General features: G+C 36.1%; 1 protein-coding gene across 5 annotated transcripts in view; it reads right to left on the bottom strand.

Annotated features, from left to right (window-relative positions):
* Positions 1–21427, bottom strand: part of Kmt2e (lysine methyltransferase 2E (inactive)) — a 74921-nt gene that overhangs the window by 38806 nt on the left and 14688 nt on the right. For all 5 annotated transcript variants that reach the window (XM_036182067.1, XM_036182070.1, XM_036182071.1 and 2 more), the window contains 4 exons: positions 18629–18813; positions 8147–8261; positions 6321–6550; positions 2874–2954 (listed from right to left, as the gene is read on the bottom strand). In XM_036182067.1, the coding sequence (XP_036037960.1) occupies positions 2874–2954; positions 6321–6550; positions 8147–8261; positions 18629–18699 (497 nt within the window). In that variant the 5' untranslated portion in view covers positions 18700–18813. The remainder of the gene's footprint in view (positions 1–2873; positions 2955–6320; positions 6551–8146; positions 8262–18628; positions 18814–21427) is intronic.

Here is a 21427-nt window from a genome sequence, read left to right as displayed (position 1 = left end):
TTAAAATAACAAAATTATCAAACTGAAGTATTGATTAATGTGTGCTAACAGTTAGGAATGAGAGGAATTGGGGAGAGTGCTTGATAAAGGCAGGGTGAAGAGTCCTTTGCAATGAAATAGAATTATTTCTTGAAAGCCTAAAGTGAAAATCCTAATAACAAAATTATAATAACAATATTTCACAAGGTGTTACTACTAGGAGAAAGTAAGGATACACAAGTTTATCTGCATTATTTTATGTAAATCTGCAATTAATTAAAAAATTTAACTTAGAAATGCAAAAGACAACTAATAGTCCAAATAAAACTAACAATCTAAACAACCTAAGTATGTATCTAACTGTTACCAGAACTATATAGTGACATTCTTTTCAAGGGATTTGAAATACAATAAACTGATTTTAATATCCATTTGTGATATAGTCCACAAAGGGAAAAGTTCTAAATTGTTCTACATATTAATATTGCTAATATTGATGTTACCCTGCATTATTCTACGGAATTAAGCAATTGTGTAATTATGGCATTCTAATTACATTATTCTTGTTTTGTTGAAAACTTGGGTAAAAAGATATAGACCCAGAAATACCTTAAGAATATACAGTGTAGCACACCTTTAATTCCAGCACTCAGGAGGCAGAGGCAGGCAGAACTCTGAGTTCAAGGCCAGCCTGGTTTATAGAGAGAGTTCCAGGACAACCAGGGTTACACAGAGAAATCCTGTCTCAAAAAACTGAAATATATATTTACATTATTATTATATTACATATATGTAAAACAAAAATTTACATTCTTAATTTGAACTGTAATTATTAGTATTAATTCATTGCTTTTTGAAACAGGGTTTTTCTGTGTAGCCCTGGCTGTCCTGGAACTCTCTCTGTAGACCAGGTGAGCCTCAAATTCACAGAAATCTGCCTGCCTCTGCCTGCTGAGTGCTGAGACTAAAGGTGTGCACCACTATGACCAGCCTGCATGTATTTTATCTTTAAAAAATAAAATAGACAAAACAACTAGTAATTACTAAAGCATGGGGGAGAATGTGAGTTCTTTCTACTATTTTCCTTTTATAAGGAGGTGTTTTTTGTTGTGATTGTTTCAGTGTTCATTTGTAGCACACTGGTGCACATGCAAGGAGAGGGCAGAAAATAATTCAAGTCTCATCCTCAGGACAACATCTACTTCCTTTCAAATGTTATCATTTGCCTAGAGCTCACCAATTCACCTACAGCTCACCTTGGCCAGTGAGCCCAAGGGATCCTTCTGTTTCTGCCTTCCCAGTACTAGGGTTAAAAGTCATGCCATAATGTGCATCTTTTTAATAAGGGTTTTAGTAAATCAAGCAGTTTACCAAATAAGGAATTTCCTCAACCCCTTTTATTGGGTTTTAAATATCTGTAATAAAAAGACTTATTGATGATGACAATGTTGTTTGAGACAGGGATCTCATGAAGTTTGGGCTGACCTCAAACAAACTTGCTATGTAGTCAAGCTGGGCCTTCAACTCCAGATGTTCCTTCTCCCACTTCCCAAGTGCAGGAATTACACTCTTTGCCTGGCTCCATAATAAAGACTTTAAAAAACAAATCAGACAGTGACCTATTTGGTCACTGTTCATTCTCACTCTTGAAAGTGTCTGTTTTCTACACTGCACTTGGCCATCTTATCTGAATTCATTTGACAGAAAACCCAAGACTAAGAAACCAAGACCAAAACAAGATTCCAGGAACATCTAGTTTTTCTGCCCTGTTACCATCTTCTTTATACTCACATGGTAAAACTGTACTCCCCTCCCATGGGTTGAGACCATGGGATCCCCTGCAATTTCCTTTCTACCTACATCTCTCCATGTGTGCGCTTCTGGGTCTGGCAGGTCTATTTTGTGGACACTGGGTCACCCACAATTGCTCCACATGCACCCATCTCTTGCTTCATTCATGTTAATGTAACGCAGATACTTGTTTTCAAAGGTAGTATGTGGAGGGCTGCCTATCATATTTTCTGCCGTGTAACAGAGACTTTCTGCGACAGTAAGCTTTAATACATCATGGCAAGATGAGTGGCTTTCTCTTTGTAATTCCTACGGACCTCTCCAGAACCTAACAAGAAGCAAATTCCTATGTGAAAGAAACACAGTGCCCTTACTATGTGTTTAAAAAAGATGGGGGTTGAATCTATACATGTAAACAAACCCAGCAAATTATGTATGTAAATAAGGGGGTGCTCTGATAATTCATTTGGGGGGGTAGAAAAGGGATACTAGGGATTGAACTCAGGGCTTCTCACATGCTACTCAAGCAGTCCAACACCATAAAGCTACATTCCTCAACCCCCTTTTCTAGGGTGCTCAGGCTTGAATTCAGTTGCCTTGGGTATGTATATTACACAAGCACTTTACTACTGAAGTTACATTCCCCTCAGCCATTTTTTTTTCTGCTTTTATTTTGAGGAAGTGTCTCACTAAGTTATCTAGGCTGAACTTGAACTCAACTCTGTACCTTTAGCAAACCTTGAACAATTCGATGAGTCTTCCTGCCTTGGCTGTTCAAATAGCTTGTATTATAAAGTTGCACAATCACTCGCAACTCTAATGACTGCCAAAAAAGATGCCAAACATTTAGAAAATAAACTATCATCATGTTGATCACTAATAGAGTTAAAATTACATATTAAACCATGACACACTATCAAAGAAAAAAATTCTTGATTTAGGTTTCAAGGTAAAAAATTAATAAACATTAAGTGGAAAAAGTACTTCTTAAAACAAAGAAATATTTGAATTCATAATTTCATCCATCTGAAACTCATGAATAAATTTCTGTGAAAAATTTTTCAGTGAAATAACTGACAGTCTTCTCAGGTCTGATAACTCACCTGGGCTGACAGCGTTCACATAGGTATGTGTCTGGGATGTGCTGCCGGTCAATCCCCATGCAGTCAATATGTTGCCAAACACTTAAAAAGAAAAAACAAAATATAACAAAAACAACAAAAAACATTAAAATCATTCATAAATAAAGATGTAATATTCTATCATTTAAGAAGTGCCTATTTTGAGCTTAGAAAACACTAAAATGTGTTCTCAGGTAGAAAAATTTTAAGATGCAAAAATATGGCAAATATAGAATGCATAAAATTAATTTCTGAAGCAAATGCAATTTAAAACATAAAAGGTAGCGGGTTAAAATGTTACTACAAACCTTAAAATGTCGACACGAAAACCCCTAAATAATAATCAGCGTAACAAGAGTCTGATTTGGGAAAACAGGAAGGAAAGATATCACTAAAACCTTTACTAATTACCAACTCTGAAGAGATGACCAAAAGGTGGTCAATAGACACAAAAATACAGCTCCCTTTGTGAGTGCTGGGAAAAGGACTGAAGCTGGATTACATCTTCTGTTCACATTTAACAATTTTGGTGGCACACAATATTAACTGAAAGATAAGGAAACAGAAAGAAAAACAAAGACTTCTAACATTTATACTTAAGAAAGAACAGAAGTAAAATAATCCCAAAGAGGTCAAAGAATACAAGAGGTATTCCACTGGAAAGGAATTCAACTGAATTACTTTGAATGGAGTATATGGGCAAACTTAAGTTAAACTTCTCAATAAGTTGTTATTGACAAAACTTCAAGTACCTGAAATTGATATATATATTTCTCTTAAAAAAAAAAAAAAAAAAAAAAAGAAAAGAAAACATACTACCAATTCCTTACACATAATCATTCACTTTTTTAAAATAAATTACATGTGTGTGAATGAGTGTGTCTGTGTGTGCACATGTCACAACCCAAGTATGGAGGTCAGAGAACAATTTTCTGAAGTTGGTTCTCTCTTCTACAATGTGGGTCCTAGAGAACAACCTCAGCTTGTCAGGCTGGGAAGCAACCACTGAGCCCTCTCCCAGCCCTATGATATAACTTCTAATATAAACATACCACACTAAATGGTATTGTGTTCCTCTTTATTTCTCAACTGAGAACCCCCAAGAAGGTCTAAATAACAAATTATGTTATATTATGGTATAGATAACAAGCAAAGCTAGAAAATAAAAGAGCAGAATTCCAGATATCAGACATCAAAACTCTGAATATGGGCAACAGGAACATTGAAAAAAATACAAAGAAGCAATGTAAAGAAAGGAAGAGAACAATATAAGCTGAATACAAAAACACTGAGTCAAATACCTTGAATAATCCAAAATTGTGCCTTCAAGAATGTATACATAGTTATTTAAAAACCTAAAGATATTGCATGAATGTCTAAGAATGATAACCATTTAGTACATGTCCATCTGACTAACTGGATCAAAAGAAGGCAATTCTTTATATTGTTCTTTCAATAAAAAATACTGCTACATTTATGAGATCTGCTATGAGAAAACTCTTTTATATAACTGGATACAATAAGAATGAATATTTTCTAATATAAGGCAGAAAATACATCCCCAAAGTCGTTTTGTAAATTTGTAAATTTCCCTCCTCAATACATTTACCAAAGTCATTCCTTAAAATAAATATTACAAATAATGAGAATTTAATTCTAAATTTTAAAATTACCACAGCACATTATTATTAAAATCAAATTACAATCTTCCACTTAAGAAAACTAATTTCTTGGGATTGGAGAGATGGCTCAGAGGTTAAGAGCACTGACTGTTCTTCCCAAGGTCCTGAGTTCAATTCCCAGCAACCATATGGTGGCTCACAACCATCTGTAATAAGGTCTGGTGCCCTCTTCTGGTGATACATGCTGTATACATAAGAAATAAATCTTTTTAAAAAAAAAAAGAAAAGAAAACTAATTTCTCACTGTACAGTCATATCCTACTTATTGACAAAGATAAATGAACCTTTTGAAATATAGACATGCTACTATCAGTAACAACCAAAAGCTAATCATTTAATCTAACTGACAGAATAATTTACAAACACCACAATTTGACAGCTCTCAGTTTCAGTTTAACTTACTTTCAAATATGGATTTATAAAGCCACACTACATCAAGTCAAATAGTGAAGCTATGTCATAAGAACCAGGAACAGGAAATCTGTGACGCCATCAAACTTTCCCGCCCTCTACAATGTGCTACTTAAATATGCTCTGCTCCCCATCCTATGCAGGGAATGCACTTAGTAACTTCAAATATGTTCTGCTCCCCATCCTATGCAGGGAATGCACTTAGTAACTTCAAATATGCTCTGCTCCCCATCCTATGCAGGGAATGCACTTAGTAACTTTAAAGCTGAAATCCTATTGTTCCATCTCCATTCTCACTAAGCCTCTCCCACAAAGAAAGTGAGAGATGTAGACAGACACACACAGAGAGAGAGAGAGAGATGGAGACAGAGACAGAGAGACAGAGACAGAGAGAGACAGAGAGACAGAGACGCAGAAGGAAGAAAGAAACCCCACTTTCTTTTGCAATCACCTTCTCTAGGGGAGGAGGCCTTTCTTGGTAGTTGAACCAGGGTTGGGGGAGGGGAACCTGGTTCTGGTTCAAGAAGATTCCAGAATGCTGCAAGGTTCAAGCCAAAGGGTATATTAAACACTGATTAAATGTTTAATTTCCCCAAACTGGAAAACTGTAGCTGACTACACAATACAAGACTCAATTCTTCTATTTATGTCTTGTTATTTCTATATATGCACTTGTACTGCCACTGAACTAAATGAAAAGGAGATGATCCTATAATGTAGTTCAATACTGATTATGCTTAATTCATAACAGGGATCTCTCTTGTTTGTTTTTTTGTTTGTTTGTTTTTCAAGACAGGGTTTCTCAGTGTATCCCTGACTGTCCTGGAACTCACTATGTACAACCAGGCTGGCCTCAAACTCAGAGATCTGCCTGCCACTGCCTCCTGACTGCTGAGATTAATGGTGTGTGTCACCTCTGCTCGGCATCACAACAGGGATTTCTAATTATAAACTATAAAATAGCTTCTCTTCTCTCTTTTTAAAGGTTTACTTATTTAAATTTTAAGTGTGTGTGTGTGTGTGATTATAGAGGCCAGAAGAGGACATTAGATGTCCTGCAGCTGGAAATACAGATGATTTTGACAGGCCCCATGTGGGTGCTGGAAACTGAACTTTGGTTCTCTCCAAGATTAGTATGTGCTTGTCTCCAGCCCTAAAATAGCTTCTTTTAAATAAGGACATTTTTTATAAAAAAATAAATTGCATCAATAGAGGCAGATATCCTACTTTTAAAAAGGAATTAATTCCTGCAAAAGACCTAACTAGCTTTTCCAAATTAACAATCAAAGGTTAAAAGCAGTCAAGAAAAATGAACTGATGGTGTGAAATATTTTACCTGCATTTGTCACAACAGATCATGTATCCATCATCATGTGTAAAACCACATATGCACCTGGTTACATCAGTACCATAACTTCCGTCTTCAGATGTGCTGATTGTAGTGGCACTGGAAGTTTCATCAAAGTTAGGAGTGGTAAATATGCCTACTTCGTTTTTGCTAATGAGACCTGATGGAGGAGGGGAAGCTGGAGGTGTTGGAGGAGGACGAGCACCATAATTATGGTCCTGAATAATAGAACACAGAACAGCACAATATGAATTTCAATGACAAAAACTAGGCAAATTAAACAAAATTTGAATACTTAAGATAAAATTGGTCCATTTCTTAATATAGTCAAACAATGACAGAAGACTAATAATTAAATCACAGTGGTGAGTTAATGTCACTGAAGGTGAAGGTAGTCACCTTCACATTAATGACAATTCCCCTCCTTCCACAGCAGAAACCACATTTCCAGTCCTGTGATCAAGAGTTTCACTTTCAACAAGATATTAAGTCCGTGATGTGAGAATAAGGGTAAAACTAGCAAAAACTGGGCTGGAGAGATGGCTCAGCAGGTCAAGGTGCTCGTCATAGAGCCTAGCAACCTGAGTTCAATAACTAGGACCCATGTGATGGAAGGAAAGAACCTACTTAACTTCAACATGTGTGCTATAATACACATCCTATTTCCCAAACAAATAAATGTAGTTAAATAGTAAAAATAGTAACAAAAGGTACATTATTACTGTAAAGTATATAATATAGGATTTTATATTTGATAATTTTTATTCTCATTTAAGTACTAAAATCTCTCACAACTGCACTTTCCTAGTAATCAAATGTATCTTGTCCTATAACTCTTTGAATTAAAATACTACAGAACCCTAAAAAAGAAATTAAATTAAGGGAATAAGCTTTTATCCTCTCATCTGTGAAACAGGGATGAAAACTACCTTTGAAAAGTTTGTTTTAAGAATTAAATGAGATATATATATATATATTAAATGTGTGTGTATATATATATATACATACACACATATATATGTGTGTGTGTGTTTTGTGTGTGTGTGTGTGTGTGTGTGTGTGTGTGTGTGCACTCAACATAATAGTAAGTGAAACATAATAATAAGCTGGAGCCAAAGAGATGGCTCAACAGTTAAGAAGGAGCATATGCTGCTCTTACAGAGGATCCAAGTTTGTTCTCAGAACCCACAGCAGCCTGCTCATAACCACTCTACTCCAGCTGCAAAGAACTTGAGCCTCATCAGGTACCTGTACTATACATACCCACATACAGACACACACCACAATAAAAAATGACAAAAATAGCCAGGTGTGATGCTGTACATTTTAAATCCCAGCACTGGAGAGGCAAAGGTAGTAGGCAGATCTCTGAGTCTGAGGCCAGCCATACAAAGCAAGTTCCAGGGCTACATAGAGAGAGAGAGACCTGTCTCCAAAAACAAAAACGAACAAAAAAAAAAAGATAAAAATAAATCATTAGGAAAAAAAAACTACATAATTTACTAATTACTAAACTCAGAATTAACAGTAAAGAAAAAGAATTAACAGCAAGTAGAATGTAACCTTATCCATAGTCTTTTCATTGAAGTAAGAAACTATCACCATAAATACAATAACAATAAAAAAATTATAGACTTCCTCTCACAGAATTTTATTCTCCTAACAATATAGCTAAAGTATAAATTACATACTTAATTATACAGAAAATATGAAACAGCTGTTTTTAAATTATTATTTTAAGCACAATACCACACAAATCTACTTTCAACCTCTAATTTTACAAAAATCCTTCTGAAGAAACATTTGACACTTACCGCATAGGGCAAACCAATATAACTGTGTGAATGATGGGAGCTGCTGGTATATAACTGGTGGGGATAACTGTTGGATTTTTCAACTACCACAGGGCTAGCTTCTACGGATTCTGGTCTAGGGGAAAGAAGTTCCACAGATTAGAATTCCACTCATTTTTCTGTTTTATCTATTAAAATTTATAAGTGCTTATTCTAAAACATTGTCAAAACAAATGCCTCTATTTACAATATGTGCACAGCTTGTGGGTAGATTCACCTATGTAGATTCTGTGTCACAACAGAAGTTTTACTTATAAAATTAATAAAGTTCAATTACAGTTTCCTTTAAAAAGTGTCCATTTCTGGTTGTGGGCCTAGCCTTTAACGGCTGAGCCATTGGCGGTGGTGCAAACCTGTAATCCCAGCACTTGGGAGGCAGAGGCAGGCCTCTGTGAGTTCAAGGCCAGCCTGGTCTACTAGAATCTAGTACAGAGGCAGGAGAATCAAGATAGTGCCATCATGGCACTTAAAAACAAAACCTCCAAATTACTAGAGACTAAGCTTTATGCCATTTATCCAGTGTCACTAAGAAACATGCAAAGAGGAGGCCAGAGTGGCAAAAATTATTTTAATAAGACTAAAGGCAGACTAAGTGCAAGATTCTGGCCTGAATGCATTTCAATGGTCAAAACAGTGTGTGTTGAATGTGCAGGGAGTGGCAGATTCAGGGAAATGTCAGTAAGCTAAAGAATGGAGAACCTCACATTGAACCAGGATTTATGCCTGAAACACACAAGCAGTAGTATGTAGTGAATAGCTTTGTAGGTCTGCCCTACTACAAGTTCAGTGACCATGATGAACCAACTGATAACACTACTAGGAGTAGCAACTTGCAAACTGTTGTTGCTTTGAAAGCTCTAGCATTTTATATATAACACTTTCTGAACATCTCCCCCCCTCTCTGTTTTTTATTTTTTCAAAAGACAGAGTTTCTCTATGTAGATCTGGCTGTCCTAGAACTGGCTCTGTAAATCTGGCTGGCCTCTAACTCAAAAGATTCCCCCTGCCTCTGCCTCATGAGTGCTGGGATTAAATGCTTGCACCACCACCACCACCACCCAGATAGTTTATTTTTATCTTATGTGCACTGGTGTTTTGTGTTTTGTGTGCCTGTGTGAGGGTGTCAGATCCCCTGGAACTGGAGTTACAGACAGTTATAAGCTACCATACGGGTGCTGGGAACTAAACCCAGGTAGCCAGTGCTTTTAACTGCTGAGCCATCTCTCTAACTTCTTCCCCCTCAGGTTTCTGCAGGAGAGAACCACCATGTCTGCTTCCTATTGGTGGTGGTGGTGTAACAGTCACATGTAGCACAAGCTGGGAATCACTATGTAGCTGAGGCTAGCTGTGAACTCCTGATCCACCTGCTTCCTCCTAAATGCTGAGATTACAGGCATATGCCATCATGCTTGCCTAATTTGAGAAAAAAAAATTAAAAATGTTCAGTTTTAGCAATGATCTACAATAGCATCATTAAAGCTACATGAAGAGGTTGTAGCTAAAGATTCACTGTTTTTGTTTTTGAGACAGGGTTTCTCTGTGTAGCTTTGCGCCTGTCCTGGAACTCACTCTGTAGCCCAGGAACTCAGAGATTGCCTGGCTCTGCCTCCCGAGTGCTGGGATTAAAGGCATGCGCCACCACTGCCCGGCAGAAGACTCACTCTTAAGGATGTATTCAAACTGCAGTGCTACTGAACAATGTGGACAAAACTGGTACCATGGAGTAGCTAATAAAATATAATCAAGCTGTTAATGGAGATGATTCCAAGCATATGAAACAGCCAAATTCTTTTTAGAATATCACAATTTAAATACAGGATGCAATAATGACAAGGTGGCCATGTAAGAAAGCAGAAAATGATTTAAAGCAGATGGCTGTGTTGAATATTTATACTTACTACAAGTGATTTTTAAAATAACTTTAAATCTATTTATTTACTATGTATATGTGTGTATACATTTGGTAACATGGTACACACACAGAAATCAGAGACCACCTCTGGAAGTTAGCTCTCTCCTTCCATCGTGTAGATTCTAAGAATCCAGCTAAGACTATCAGGCTTAGAGGCAAGGACTGTTACCCACTAAGTCATCTAAATGGTCCAATAAAAGAAAATTTTAAAACAAAAAACCAATTATTATATAAAAGTGGTGACAAGCCAGTGCATGGTGGTGGCGCACACCTTTGATCTCAGGAGTTGGGAAGAAGACGCAGGTGGATCTCTGTGAGTGTGAGGCCACCTGGTCTACAAAGCAAGATCCAGGACAGGCTCCAAAGCTACACAGAGAAATCCTGTCTTCAACAACACCACCCCCAAAACGGGCTGACACTGGTTAATTTAAAACTGTTATTATTATTGTGTGTGTGATACGCATGTGTTATGAAGGCTGTGCTTATACCACAGCACACATACATATGGAGACCAGACTTCAGTACTCTCTTTCTTCCATGGGGTCTGAGGATAGGACTCAAGTCCATTGGTCTTACACAGAAAGTGCTTTTATTCCTGGTTGACAAATTTTTATTGACTTTTCCTTAACTATAATACAGCATTTAATTAAAATAAAAACACCAGGACTGGAGAGATGGCTCAGAGGTTAAGAGCACTGTCTGTTCTTCCAGAGGTCCTGAGTTCAATTCCCAGCAACCACATGGTAGCTCACAACCATCTGTAATGAGATCTGGCGCCCTCTTCTGGCATGTAGGCAAACATGCAGGCAGAACACTATACATAATAAATAAATTAATCTTTAAAATAAAATAAAATAAAATATAAACACCAGCACTCAAGAGGCTAAGGCAAGAATATTTTTAAGTTTAACAATTGTTTGGGCAACATAGTGAGTTTAAGGCCAGCCTGCAATACATGGGCAGACTGTCTCAATAAGCATATTAAAAATAAAATCGAGGCAGAGGCAAGCAGACCTTAGTGAGTTCGAGGCCATCCTGGTCTACAAAATGAGTTTCGGGACAGCCAGGACTATTACACAGAGAAACTCTGTCTCAAATAATGAAAATAAATAGATAGATAGATAGATAGATAGATAGGTAGATAGATTGGGGTTTGGTGTTAGGGCATGCTCATAATCCCAGAATATGGCAAAAAGATCTTCTGTTCCAGGCCAGCCAGAGATTGTCTCAAAAATAAAGGAACAGCGACAAAAAAATAAGTTAACAAGGTAATAGATCTTACTAAAATAAAATCCCAGTCATAACTATCTCTTCTTCATTTCTAGAGTATGGTAAATTTGAAATCAAAATCAAGCATCCCCTGACTCAGTAGCCCCATTTTGAGTGATTTATCCTAAGGAAGCAATTTCCAGTAAAGACAGACCAAGGATTTGGCATGTCTGTTATATCATTATTCATGTAAGTAGAAAACTTGAATGTTTAAACGAATTTGCACATGAATAGCTGAATAGAAACTAATAGTAACAAACTGCTATAATCAAGATTATAGAATTTTTTTGCTTCTAAAATCTCTTAGAACATTATAAAGCTTTAATGATCATGAAATAAACTTCTGAGTAAAAAGCAGCTAGCTAGTTTGTATGGCCAATTTTATATATCTGCATAAATGCCTAGAAAATACATAGATATAATGTGTATTAATAAATGGCAGTAGGGCCAGTGAGATGACTCAGTGAATAAAGTCTTGTCAAGATTGGCAACATAAATACAATCCCTGGAACCTACATGGAGGAAAGAGAGAAAAGATTCCTGAAAGCTGTCCTCTGACCTCTACAGATGTCCTATAGCATCAGAGCCCAGACACATACACAAGTACACAATAAATAAGTAAATGTAATAAAATTTAAAAACAAACAACAAACCAGGACTAGTGATGTCATGAATCTTGGAGGGGAATGTATAAACCACCACTTTACTAAATCAGCAGAATCCCTAACTACATTCTAAATATGTGTCCTTACACCCACAGATAAATATAGTCCTCACCCCTTATCAATGAAACTTCTCTATGCAAAGACAGAGTTGTAGGACCCAACAGCAATGGTTACATCTGTAAAACAATTCCTCCACCTAAGGCTCAGGAATCACTGAAGAATAATGGGGCAGAAAGATTGTAAGAGCCAGAAAGTTACAGAGTTTGCTGAGACAGTGTCTCCTAGTAATGTCAAAAGCTACACCAATAAAGTCTCCCCAAGATGACAACCTAAACATGAACTCTTACAAGTACCACAACAGACATGCCAAAGTGGATGGAGGAAACACTAAAAGTTTCCAACCCTATACAAAAAATTACAGGCAACTAAGGAATACTGAGAGCACATCAACTGGTTATCTAACACCAAAAGCTCAGCCTTGAAAATATACTTACAAGTAGCATTATATAGATTGAGTAAGTTCTATTTATATACTTGCAAATAAACACCACATACTAATAACAATTAATGAAAAGAGACCATGAATTCAAGAGATCAAGGGATAAGGATATGTGGAAGGGTTTGGAGAGAGGAAAGAGACAGGAAAATGATGTAATTACATTATCCTAAAAAAATTAAAAATACATACATAATTTTAAAAAGTATTCAATTCACCCAGCTTGAAGGAGGGGTTCATGCTTCCAAGAACAGAATTTGGTTTTCAGCACCCTCATCAATTGGCTTAAAACCACCTGTAACTATAGTTCCAGGAGGACTTGATGCCCTCCTCTGGCTTCTGCAGGCAGCGGCACACCTGTGCACATACCCATGCACACTTGAACATACAGTTTTTAAGAATTCCACCAGTAAGAAAATAAATATTTTATGATTATAAAAGGAACCTAAACTAGGCATAGACAGAAACCAAAATACAATTTACCAGGTGCTGGAAATAAAGGGAAAAGGATTATTATTTAATGAAGTTTTTGTTTAGGTCAGGAAAACATTAAGAAATTGGTGACAGCTGCTCGACATTCTATATACACTTAATGGCACTTGATACTGTAGATTTAAAAAAAATACACTTATTTTTACCACAACAGAATAGAGAAGAAATCTTTTTACTAAAGGTAAAGGTAGAGAATCCTGCCACAAGGTCAGGCAATATAGGGCTGGGGTTGTTGCTCAGTGATAGATAACATGCTTAGCCTAAGTGAGGCCCCAAATCAAAACCAGCAACTCTTCACTCCTTCACCAAATGAGAAAACCAGGCAGTAGATTTAATCTGATAGTGGCACATGTGTCAAGAAAGCTAATACAAAGGAAAGTAAGGGACCAAGAATCTGTACAGACCTACATTTTTAGACAGTGACCAAGGAACTGCAGAAATGAAAGACAAAAATGACATGAGATCAAGTTGAGCCCTGCAGGCCTACCTCTGGTCCACGAGGTAGTACTAGGGCCTGGAGGAAGTGAATGCCATAGTCAAGCTTTGGTAAGCAAAGTATAACTGTGTGGTAAGGCCGGTTTGCATCTGGCCCTAAGGGAGTTTCGGGGTGTGGTTTTCTTTCTCTCAGAAGACTTGCAGACCAAAAGTAGCACTGTCTTGGTCTAAAACTAGTGGTAAAGGACTCCCAATATGTTATCACAAGGCTATCATGAAGGTTTAAGTGCTGAGTTCTAGTGGTATAGACTGAGTACAGATAGACAAGAATTAGTCAGGAAAATAGTTTCTTTGACCCTAAATATTGTTCAGGTACAATCTAAGGAGGTATGATCTTTCCGATTAAGAGAGATCTTAAACTCTCAATTCCTAACCCCACTACTAGAGGCACTGGATATCATACTACATAATGACTCTGGGTCTCAATTTCTACATCCTAAATGTAAATAATGTCCTAAAGACATGGAAGGTTCTTGTTTTTTTAAAATTTTGTTTTGTTTTTTAAACTTAATGTATATGGGTATTTTGCCTCCAAGTATGTCTGTGCCACCATGTGCATGTGTGGTACCTCAGACTAGAAAAGAGTGTCAGATCCCCTGGAACTACTTGTGAGCTGCAAAATTGGAGGTGGGAATCAAAGCTAGGTACTCTGAAAGGTCAGCCAGTGCTCTTAATCACTAAGCTATCTTCCAGGCCCAACACTGTATTTTAATAAAGAATACTAAAGCCTAGACCTCTTAAATTGGCCCCACACTCTTCCCATCAAACTACAATGTCCCCACTATTCCTGTAAAATTTACTGGAGTGTTAATTATACCTATGCATTACTGATTTAAGTAAGTACTCTTAAGTTATTAAATAGTAACAGGTTTACAGGAGGTTTTAAACCAACTGATGTGTGTTCTGGGAACCAAACTCTGGTCCTCTGGAAGAGCAGCAAGCACTCCACATGCACGCACGCACACACAAACGCACACACTTGGGTAATGAAAGAGAACCAGTTCCTACAAGTTATTCTCTGGCCTCTATACAAATGCAATGCCATGCGTGCACACACACACATACACATTTGAACACACAAAATACATAAAAATATTTAAAAAATTAAAGAAATCAGAAAATAGTTAAATAATCATGGAAATGGGTACAATATAGTGAAAACATTTCATTATAGACAAAATATTTTAGTGTCTTAAATTATACAAATTCAAACTCAGAATATCCAGGCACCAAGAAGTTAGTGAATTCTGTCGGCAGGTGGCTCTAGTGACACTTAAATGTCACATACTACAGCAAAGCAAAACAAACAAAAAAGACTCAAATTTGGAGAAAATTTTATCTACCAAGACCAATATTTTTATGTATTTTGTGTGTTCAAATGTGTATGCGTGTGTGTGCACACATGGCATTGCATTTGTATAGAGGCCAGAGAATAACTTCTTTTTGCAGCTGGGCGGTGTTCAACTTTCTATCTTGTTATAAGACCAAGATTACTTGATAATTTGCTATACTGAATTTACTACTGCTAGAACAGAAGCTCCTACATATACAAATCATAGGCCAAAACACAATACTTACATTACATAAATCACTGTCTTAATATTACTAAACTGTGCTGTCACAGAAAAAGCCTAAAAACACATCATTAGGCCCTGCTGCTGCCACTTCTTTGCTCTGTGACTTTGGTTTCCTCAATCCTCAATAAAAGGAGACTTAAAACTCCCACCTGACCTTTCTCATGCAGAAAGGGCTAGGATGGACTATTATAGCCCAGCTATCAGAGCTTTCCGAACTAGCCTATTCTTTTCTCCTCTGAGACCCTATTATCTTATTTGTCTAGAGTTGCTTTATTTAGTACAGTAGTCACTAGACACATGTGATAATGAGTATTTGAATCATGGCTCATTTGAACTGGCATGTGTTGTAAATATAAAATCCACAGGAGTTCAAAGAAAGGATAATAAAAGGAACAAATATCTCATTAATAGTTTTATCTTGCCTGGTGGTATAAGCACATGTCTTTAATCCCAGCTCTTGGGTGTAAGTAACAAGGTGATCTCTCTCTAAGTTCGAGGCCAGCCTGGTCTACAGAACAAGTTCCCGGAGAGTAAGGGTTACAAAGAGAAACCCTGTCTTGAAAAAAACCAAACCAAACCAAACAAACAAACAAAACCAAGTAGTTTTATCTTGATTATGTGTTAAAATAATGTTTTAGATATAGTTACTTAAGAAAAATATATATGTTTATTTAAAAAACAAAAAACAAAAAAACTAATATCTTGCCAGACATTGTGAATTCAGTTCAAAGCTAGCCTGGTCTATATAGCAAGTTCACAAAACAACAAAGGCTATATAGAGAAACCCTGCCTCACTAAACAAATAAACAAACACCAAACCAAAATGAAAGATATCCAAAACACTGTTACTAGAAACTTTAAAATTATACATGTGACTTACACTTAGTCTATATTTAATAGCTCTGGTCTGAAGTTCTGACTTCCTAACTGACCAAAATGTTCTAAATAGGTTAAATTTTATACTTCACCTTTGGAACCAAAAGCTCTAAGAAAACTTCCCATATAGTTGATTGTTGTGGATATCTCTCTGTGTAAATAAAATTCTTATTGGCCAGTGGCAAAGCAGGAAGTATAGGCAGGACAAGAGAGAAGAGAATTCTGGGAATAGGAAGGCTAAGGGGAAAGACACGGCCAGCCACCGCCATGACAAGGAAGATGTAAGGTACTGGTAAGCCACGAGCCACGTGGCAACTTATAGACTAACAGAAATGGGTTAAGATAGAAGTAGTAGATAACAAGAAGCCTGCCACGGCCATACAGTTTGCAAACAATGTAAGTTTCTGTGTGTTTACTTGGTTGGTTCTGAGTGTCTATGGGCCTGGCAGGTGAGAGAAATTTGTTCTGACTGTGCGCCAGGCATGAAAACTCTAACTACAGTTGAGGCTTGTAATGATCCAGTATATCCTGCTTCCTGAATTGTTTGTATATATTTCTGTAAAATTATGCTACCTGCACTTAAGGGCATACAGCTACTTTAAAGAAATGAGTGGGAAATCATAGCTTTCTGATTTAAAAAAGATTATTGCTGATCAAGTCTTTAAAGAAAATTGTATTTATACCTAGCTACATTTTTCCTTTTAAATATAGCATTTTTAAAATTTGGACCAAGGGTTAGTTATATCAGGACCAGTAAGAAAGCCAAGGTAGTCATTATGTTAACCTGCATTAGGACTAGTAACAAGTCTCAAGCAGTTGGCTTCAACTTCATTTCTAGTCACCAAAATCTAAGCATTGCACATGGTGTACATACAAACACAGGCAGACACACATAAAACACTTTTTTTCTAAAAACAGCTGTAGTGGTTTTTGTTTCTTTGATTTTGTTTGCTTGCTTGCTTCGATTTGTTATTTGAGACAGAATCTCCTTATGTTGCACTGACTGGCTTGGAACTTAGTATTTATATCAAGTTGGCCTTGAATTTAAAAAAATCCTCTTACTTGTGCTTCCCGATAGCTGGGTTATGACCAGCATATGTCCTTTTAAAAGTTCATTCATGATAAGATGACTTTATTTCAATGTGACCATTAAATACTTATAGGAGCTAATTAATTAATTAATTAATTAATTATTTTTGCAAACTTAAGCTCATGAAACAAAATCTAATTATAGGAGAGTTCTCTAATAGATCAATAGTCTATCATGACTAATCAATTTTGTTTTGTTTTGTTTTTCAAGACAGGGTTTCTCTGAATACCCATGGCTGTCCTGGAACTTACTCTGTAGACCAGGCTACAGATTTCTGCCTGCCTCTGCCTCCTGAGTGCTGGGGTTAAAGGCATACACCACCACTGTCCAACATAATCAATTATTCTTAGGTGTCTATAAATGTATATTTAGTGCAAATGTTAAAGAAGAGCCAACTTTTAGGCAAAGGAATAAGGAATAAGAAGTAAAACACAAGAACAAAATGAGATGAAGACTTTTCCAAGTATAGTGTTGACAGGAAAACAAATACATAACAAAAAAATGTATTTAATGGAATGACACTTACTTGAGAGATACAATAAATATTACTGTGAACTGAAATACCAGAGTTTATAAAAACCATTTGTTCCTAGATCCTGAAGTACTGACAGGATCTAGGACTATGGCTAATGTCACAAATCTTTTGTGGCCTTGTAAAATTTGATCTAGTATTAATACTTTAAACATCGAGCACTTTCTATTTTAAATTAGCTCATTAGCGATTGTATTTTAGAAATCCAATCTTCTTTAAAATAACACGTATACGTACTATATTAGTATAATAAAAAATTAAAATACTTGATTTTAAAATAAGTGTCATTTCAGAAGCAATTGCAAAAAGAACAGACAGGAAAGGAAAATCCCAGGCACATTTCCTTGTCATCCCCCCCACCCCCCCCTACTCCCCCCACCCCCACCCCTTTTTTTCTTGTGAGACAGTGTCTAATTATGTAGCCCAGGCTGGACCAGACAATGTGCCTGAGTACAGACATACATCCTTAATACCCACCAATATCTAACATCTTACATAATGATACTTTGGTATCTTTTGACAGAGAACTGGAAATGAAAAAAAAAAGCAACATACTAGTAATTTTTTAATTTAATTAAGAAAACAATACAAGGAGCTTATGTTTCTGTGAAATGAGAAATAAATGTGTTACCAGTCTTTTGAAGCCTCAAGGTCTTACATTAAAAAAGAAGAGTATAAAAGTTTAATAATTAAACCCACAAATCTAGTGGTTGTCACAAAACAAAAACTGGTACCATTTATACTTTGTGTTCTCTTCTCAAGGAAAATTATTCCCAAGGAACATATACTTTTATGTAACACAAAAGAAAAACCATTTCTTAAAATGGAGAAGTTCTTTAAGTGGAAGATACAAAAAGCAAATTCCCAAAAGACAGAGAATTTTGGAACAAAGGTTATTTATAAAGTAATCTTAAAGGAACATTGCCCTTTTAACTTCTAATGTCTTAGTCAAGAATCCAAAATGACATATGCAAATAAATACGGTTTGGATGTGATAACTACATGATATATTTTGCCTTTCCCTATCTCAAATACTTACTCTGAGCCTGCAGCCATTTCCAAGTATGATGTTTCTGTTGTATCAACCCCCAACGGGATTGCTATGCTCATGACGTTCGCCTCTGGTAAATTCGATTACTATGGAGTCCTATGCATTGGTATCCAAAATACTGGGGCATGCCAGCCACAGTGCTCATTGCAAACATCTAAGTGCATCCACAAACCCTGTTTAAAAGAAATGGGAACGAAAGAGTTAAGAACCACCTGAAATAGCAAAATACAGCAACAAGCAGTTATACTGAAACAACAGTAAATAAAACAAGTGAAGAAAGTATTCTTTATTAAGGTCCCAATACAAATGTGAAAGTGTTCACAGAGCAGCTTTTTCATTTTCTTCTTGGGATTATGTTGCATTATTTATGCCAAAAGAAAAGTTTCTGGAGGTATAGGTCATCGGAGAATGTGTGCTTGGCATGCATGAAGCTCTGGGGTTCAATTCTAGCACATTAAAGAAAGAAAGAAGATAATAACTTTTTGAATCTAACATTCTTTAATGAATGAAACTAAAATGCCACAAGAAGGATTACTAAAGCACACTAGTCAGTGAATGACTGACAAACATTACTTATTTTGAAAGTCAAAACAGATTTTCTTTTTGTACAAGTATCCAAAACCATGTCTTTTGGTAGTGATCTGACAGTATATTTACACGTGGAACACTAAGCAGCAAATTAACTTTCTTTATGAGGAGTCTATTTAATTTTCACAATTCCAAGGTAGGAAGTTGAGCATGGTGGCACACACCTTTAATCCCAGCATTCAGGAAGCAGAAGCAGATAGAGCTCTCTGAGTTCAAGGCTAGCCTGGTCTACAGAGCAAGTTCCAGAACAGTCAGGGCTACATAATAGAGAAACCATCTCCAAACAAAAAACAAAAAAACAAACAAAAAAACAACAACAATAAACAAACAAAACAAAATCCAAGGCAGGTAACTCCATTTTATTGCTAAAGTACAAAAAGCTAGGAAAGACTAACTTAATCTTGGTTACTCAGCTTAAGAAATGACCAGGCAGGGGATTGGAAAGATGACTCAGCAGTTAAGAGCACCCACTGCTCTTCCAGAGGACCCAGGTTTAATTCCCAGCACACAGCTCACAACTGTCTGTAACTCCAGGGGATATGGAACCCCCACACAGACATATATGAAGGCAAAACACTAATACACATAACATATAAATAAGTAAATAAATAAATAGCCAGGCTTGGTGCCAATTCTATTCTACTGTTTATAAATGCATACAAAGAAAATTATTTTATTTGTATAAATCATTCATATCAGGGAGTACTCTATTTCTTCAGTTAATACTGTCTAATATAATTAACCAGTAGAGAAAACAGTAATTTAAAAAAAAACAACATTTACAGGAGTAACTAAAAGAGTCTGAGCTTCAACGTCAAATGTTCTAATCTAAATTCACTCCACTGTACTTGTTCCAAGTATTGTTTATAAAATATCTACTCAAAGTCTGTTTTACAATGACGTAATCCAACTTAAGAACAAAAGGCAATCATAAATTGCAGAAGTATCGTTAGGATTCTCTGTCTTTGTAATGTTATACCTGAAATAAAGAAAAGCAGTGTTTTCTCAAACAATTCTTACATTCACTTTGAATTTTTACAATTGAGCTTCAACATACCTACTCTAATTTCTATTTCACAGATGATACAAATACTGATCCTACTGTATGTGGGGAGAGTACCAAATAGGGGAAATAAGGTGATTAAAGTGGTTTGAATGCTATAAGAAAACTTGTCCATACTTTTAAATCATGTGTGACTGGAAAAAAGATACTAGATTTCAAATTATTCAAATATATAAAACTAAAAAGACATTAGTTGCTTGGGCCTAAGGGTGAAGTGCTGTAGCCTGGGATCTGGAGATTTGCCCGGGACACACTGAGTAATACCCATCTTAAAACAAAACAACATCAATAAAAGATCCATAATAAGCAATTACATAAAAAAATTAAAAACTTTGGGGCCTGCTTCTACTCAGTGTGAGAATGAGCAAGTCATTTAACCTCTTTGACATGTAGGGTCCTTGTTTATAAAACAAGAATGAAAAATCAGAGTTTCTGGGAAGAATCCAACATAATGAATGTAAAGAATTTCTTTTCTTTTTTTTTTTTTTTTTTTAATATTTATTATGAACACAGAAGAGGGCGCCAGATCTCATTACAGATGGTTGTGAGCCACCATGTGGGTGCTGGGAATTGAACTCAGGACCTCTGGAAGAACAGTCAGTGCTCTTAACCTCTGAGCCATCTCTCCAGCCCCAAGAATTTCAAAGAAATGGTTATGCATATTTATCAATCAATACATATGGTACAGGCTCTATATTCCTAATTTTAAAAAAATCTGACATCCAAAAAATGCTGTGAAATATACTTAAGATTTCAAATTTTTCAATTAGGGATGCTCAATCTATAAATATTACAAAATCTGAACAATTTCTGGTCCCAAGTATTTCAGATAAGAGGCATTCTATAACTACAAACAAGAACTGCTCTTCTTATTCCATCAAGAAACAATGTATGGATAGACAAAACTCATTCTCATTTAAAGACTCTTCTAAAACTTGAAAATAGGGTCATTATGTTATATTTTCTAATCTGCTTTACAATTAAAGACTCTCAAGATAATGAAAGCCAACTGAACAAAAGAAAGCACTGTTCTATCTTTTTTCTATACCTAAGATCTTATTACCATTACTTCACAATGCTGTAGTCATTAACTAGCACAATACATTACAACATTTTATTGCAAAATGCAAGCAAGC

Source organism: Onychomys torridus, chromosome 3, assembly GCF_903995425.1.
Source record: "Onychomys torridus chromosome 3, mOncTor1.1, whole genome shotgun sequence".
In the NCBI taxonomy this organism is placed as follows: Eukaryota; Metazoa; Chordata; class Mammalia; order Rodentia; family Cricetidae; genus Onychomys; species Onychomys torridus.
The sequence above is the reverse complement of the archived record's forward strand: the minus strand, read 5'-3'. Positions and strand labels throughout refer to the sequence as shown.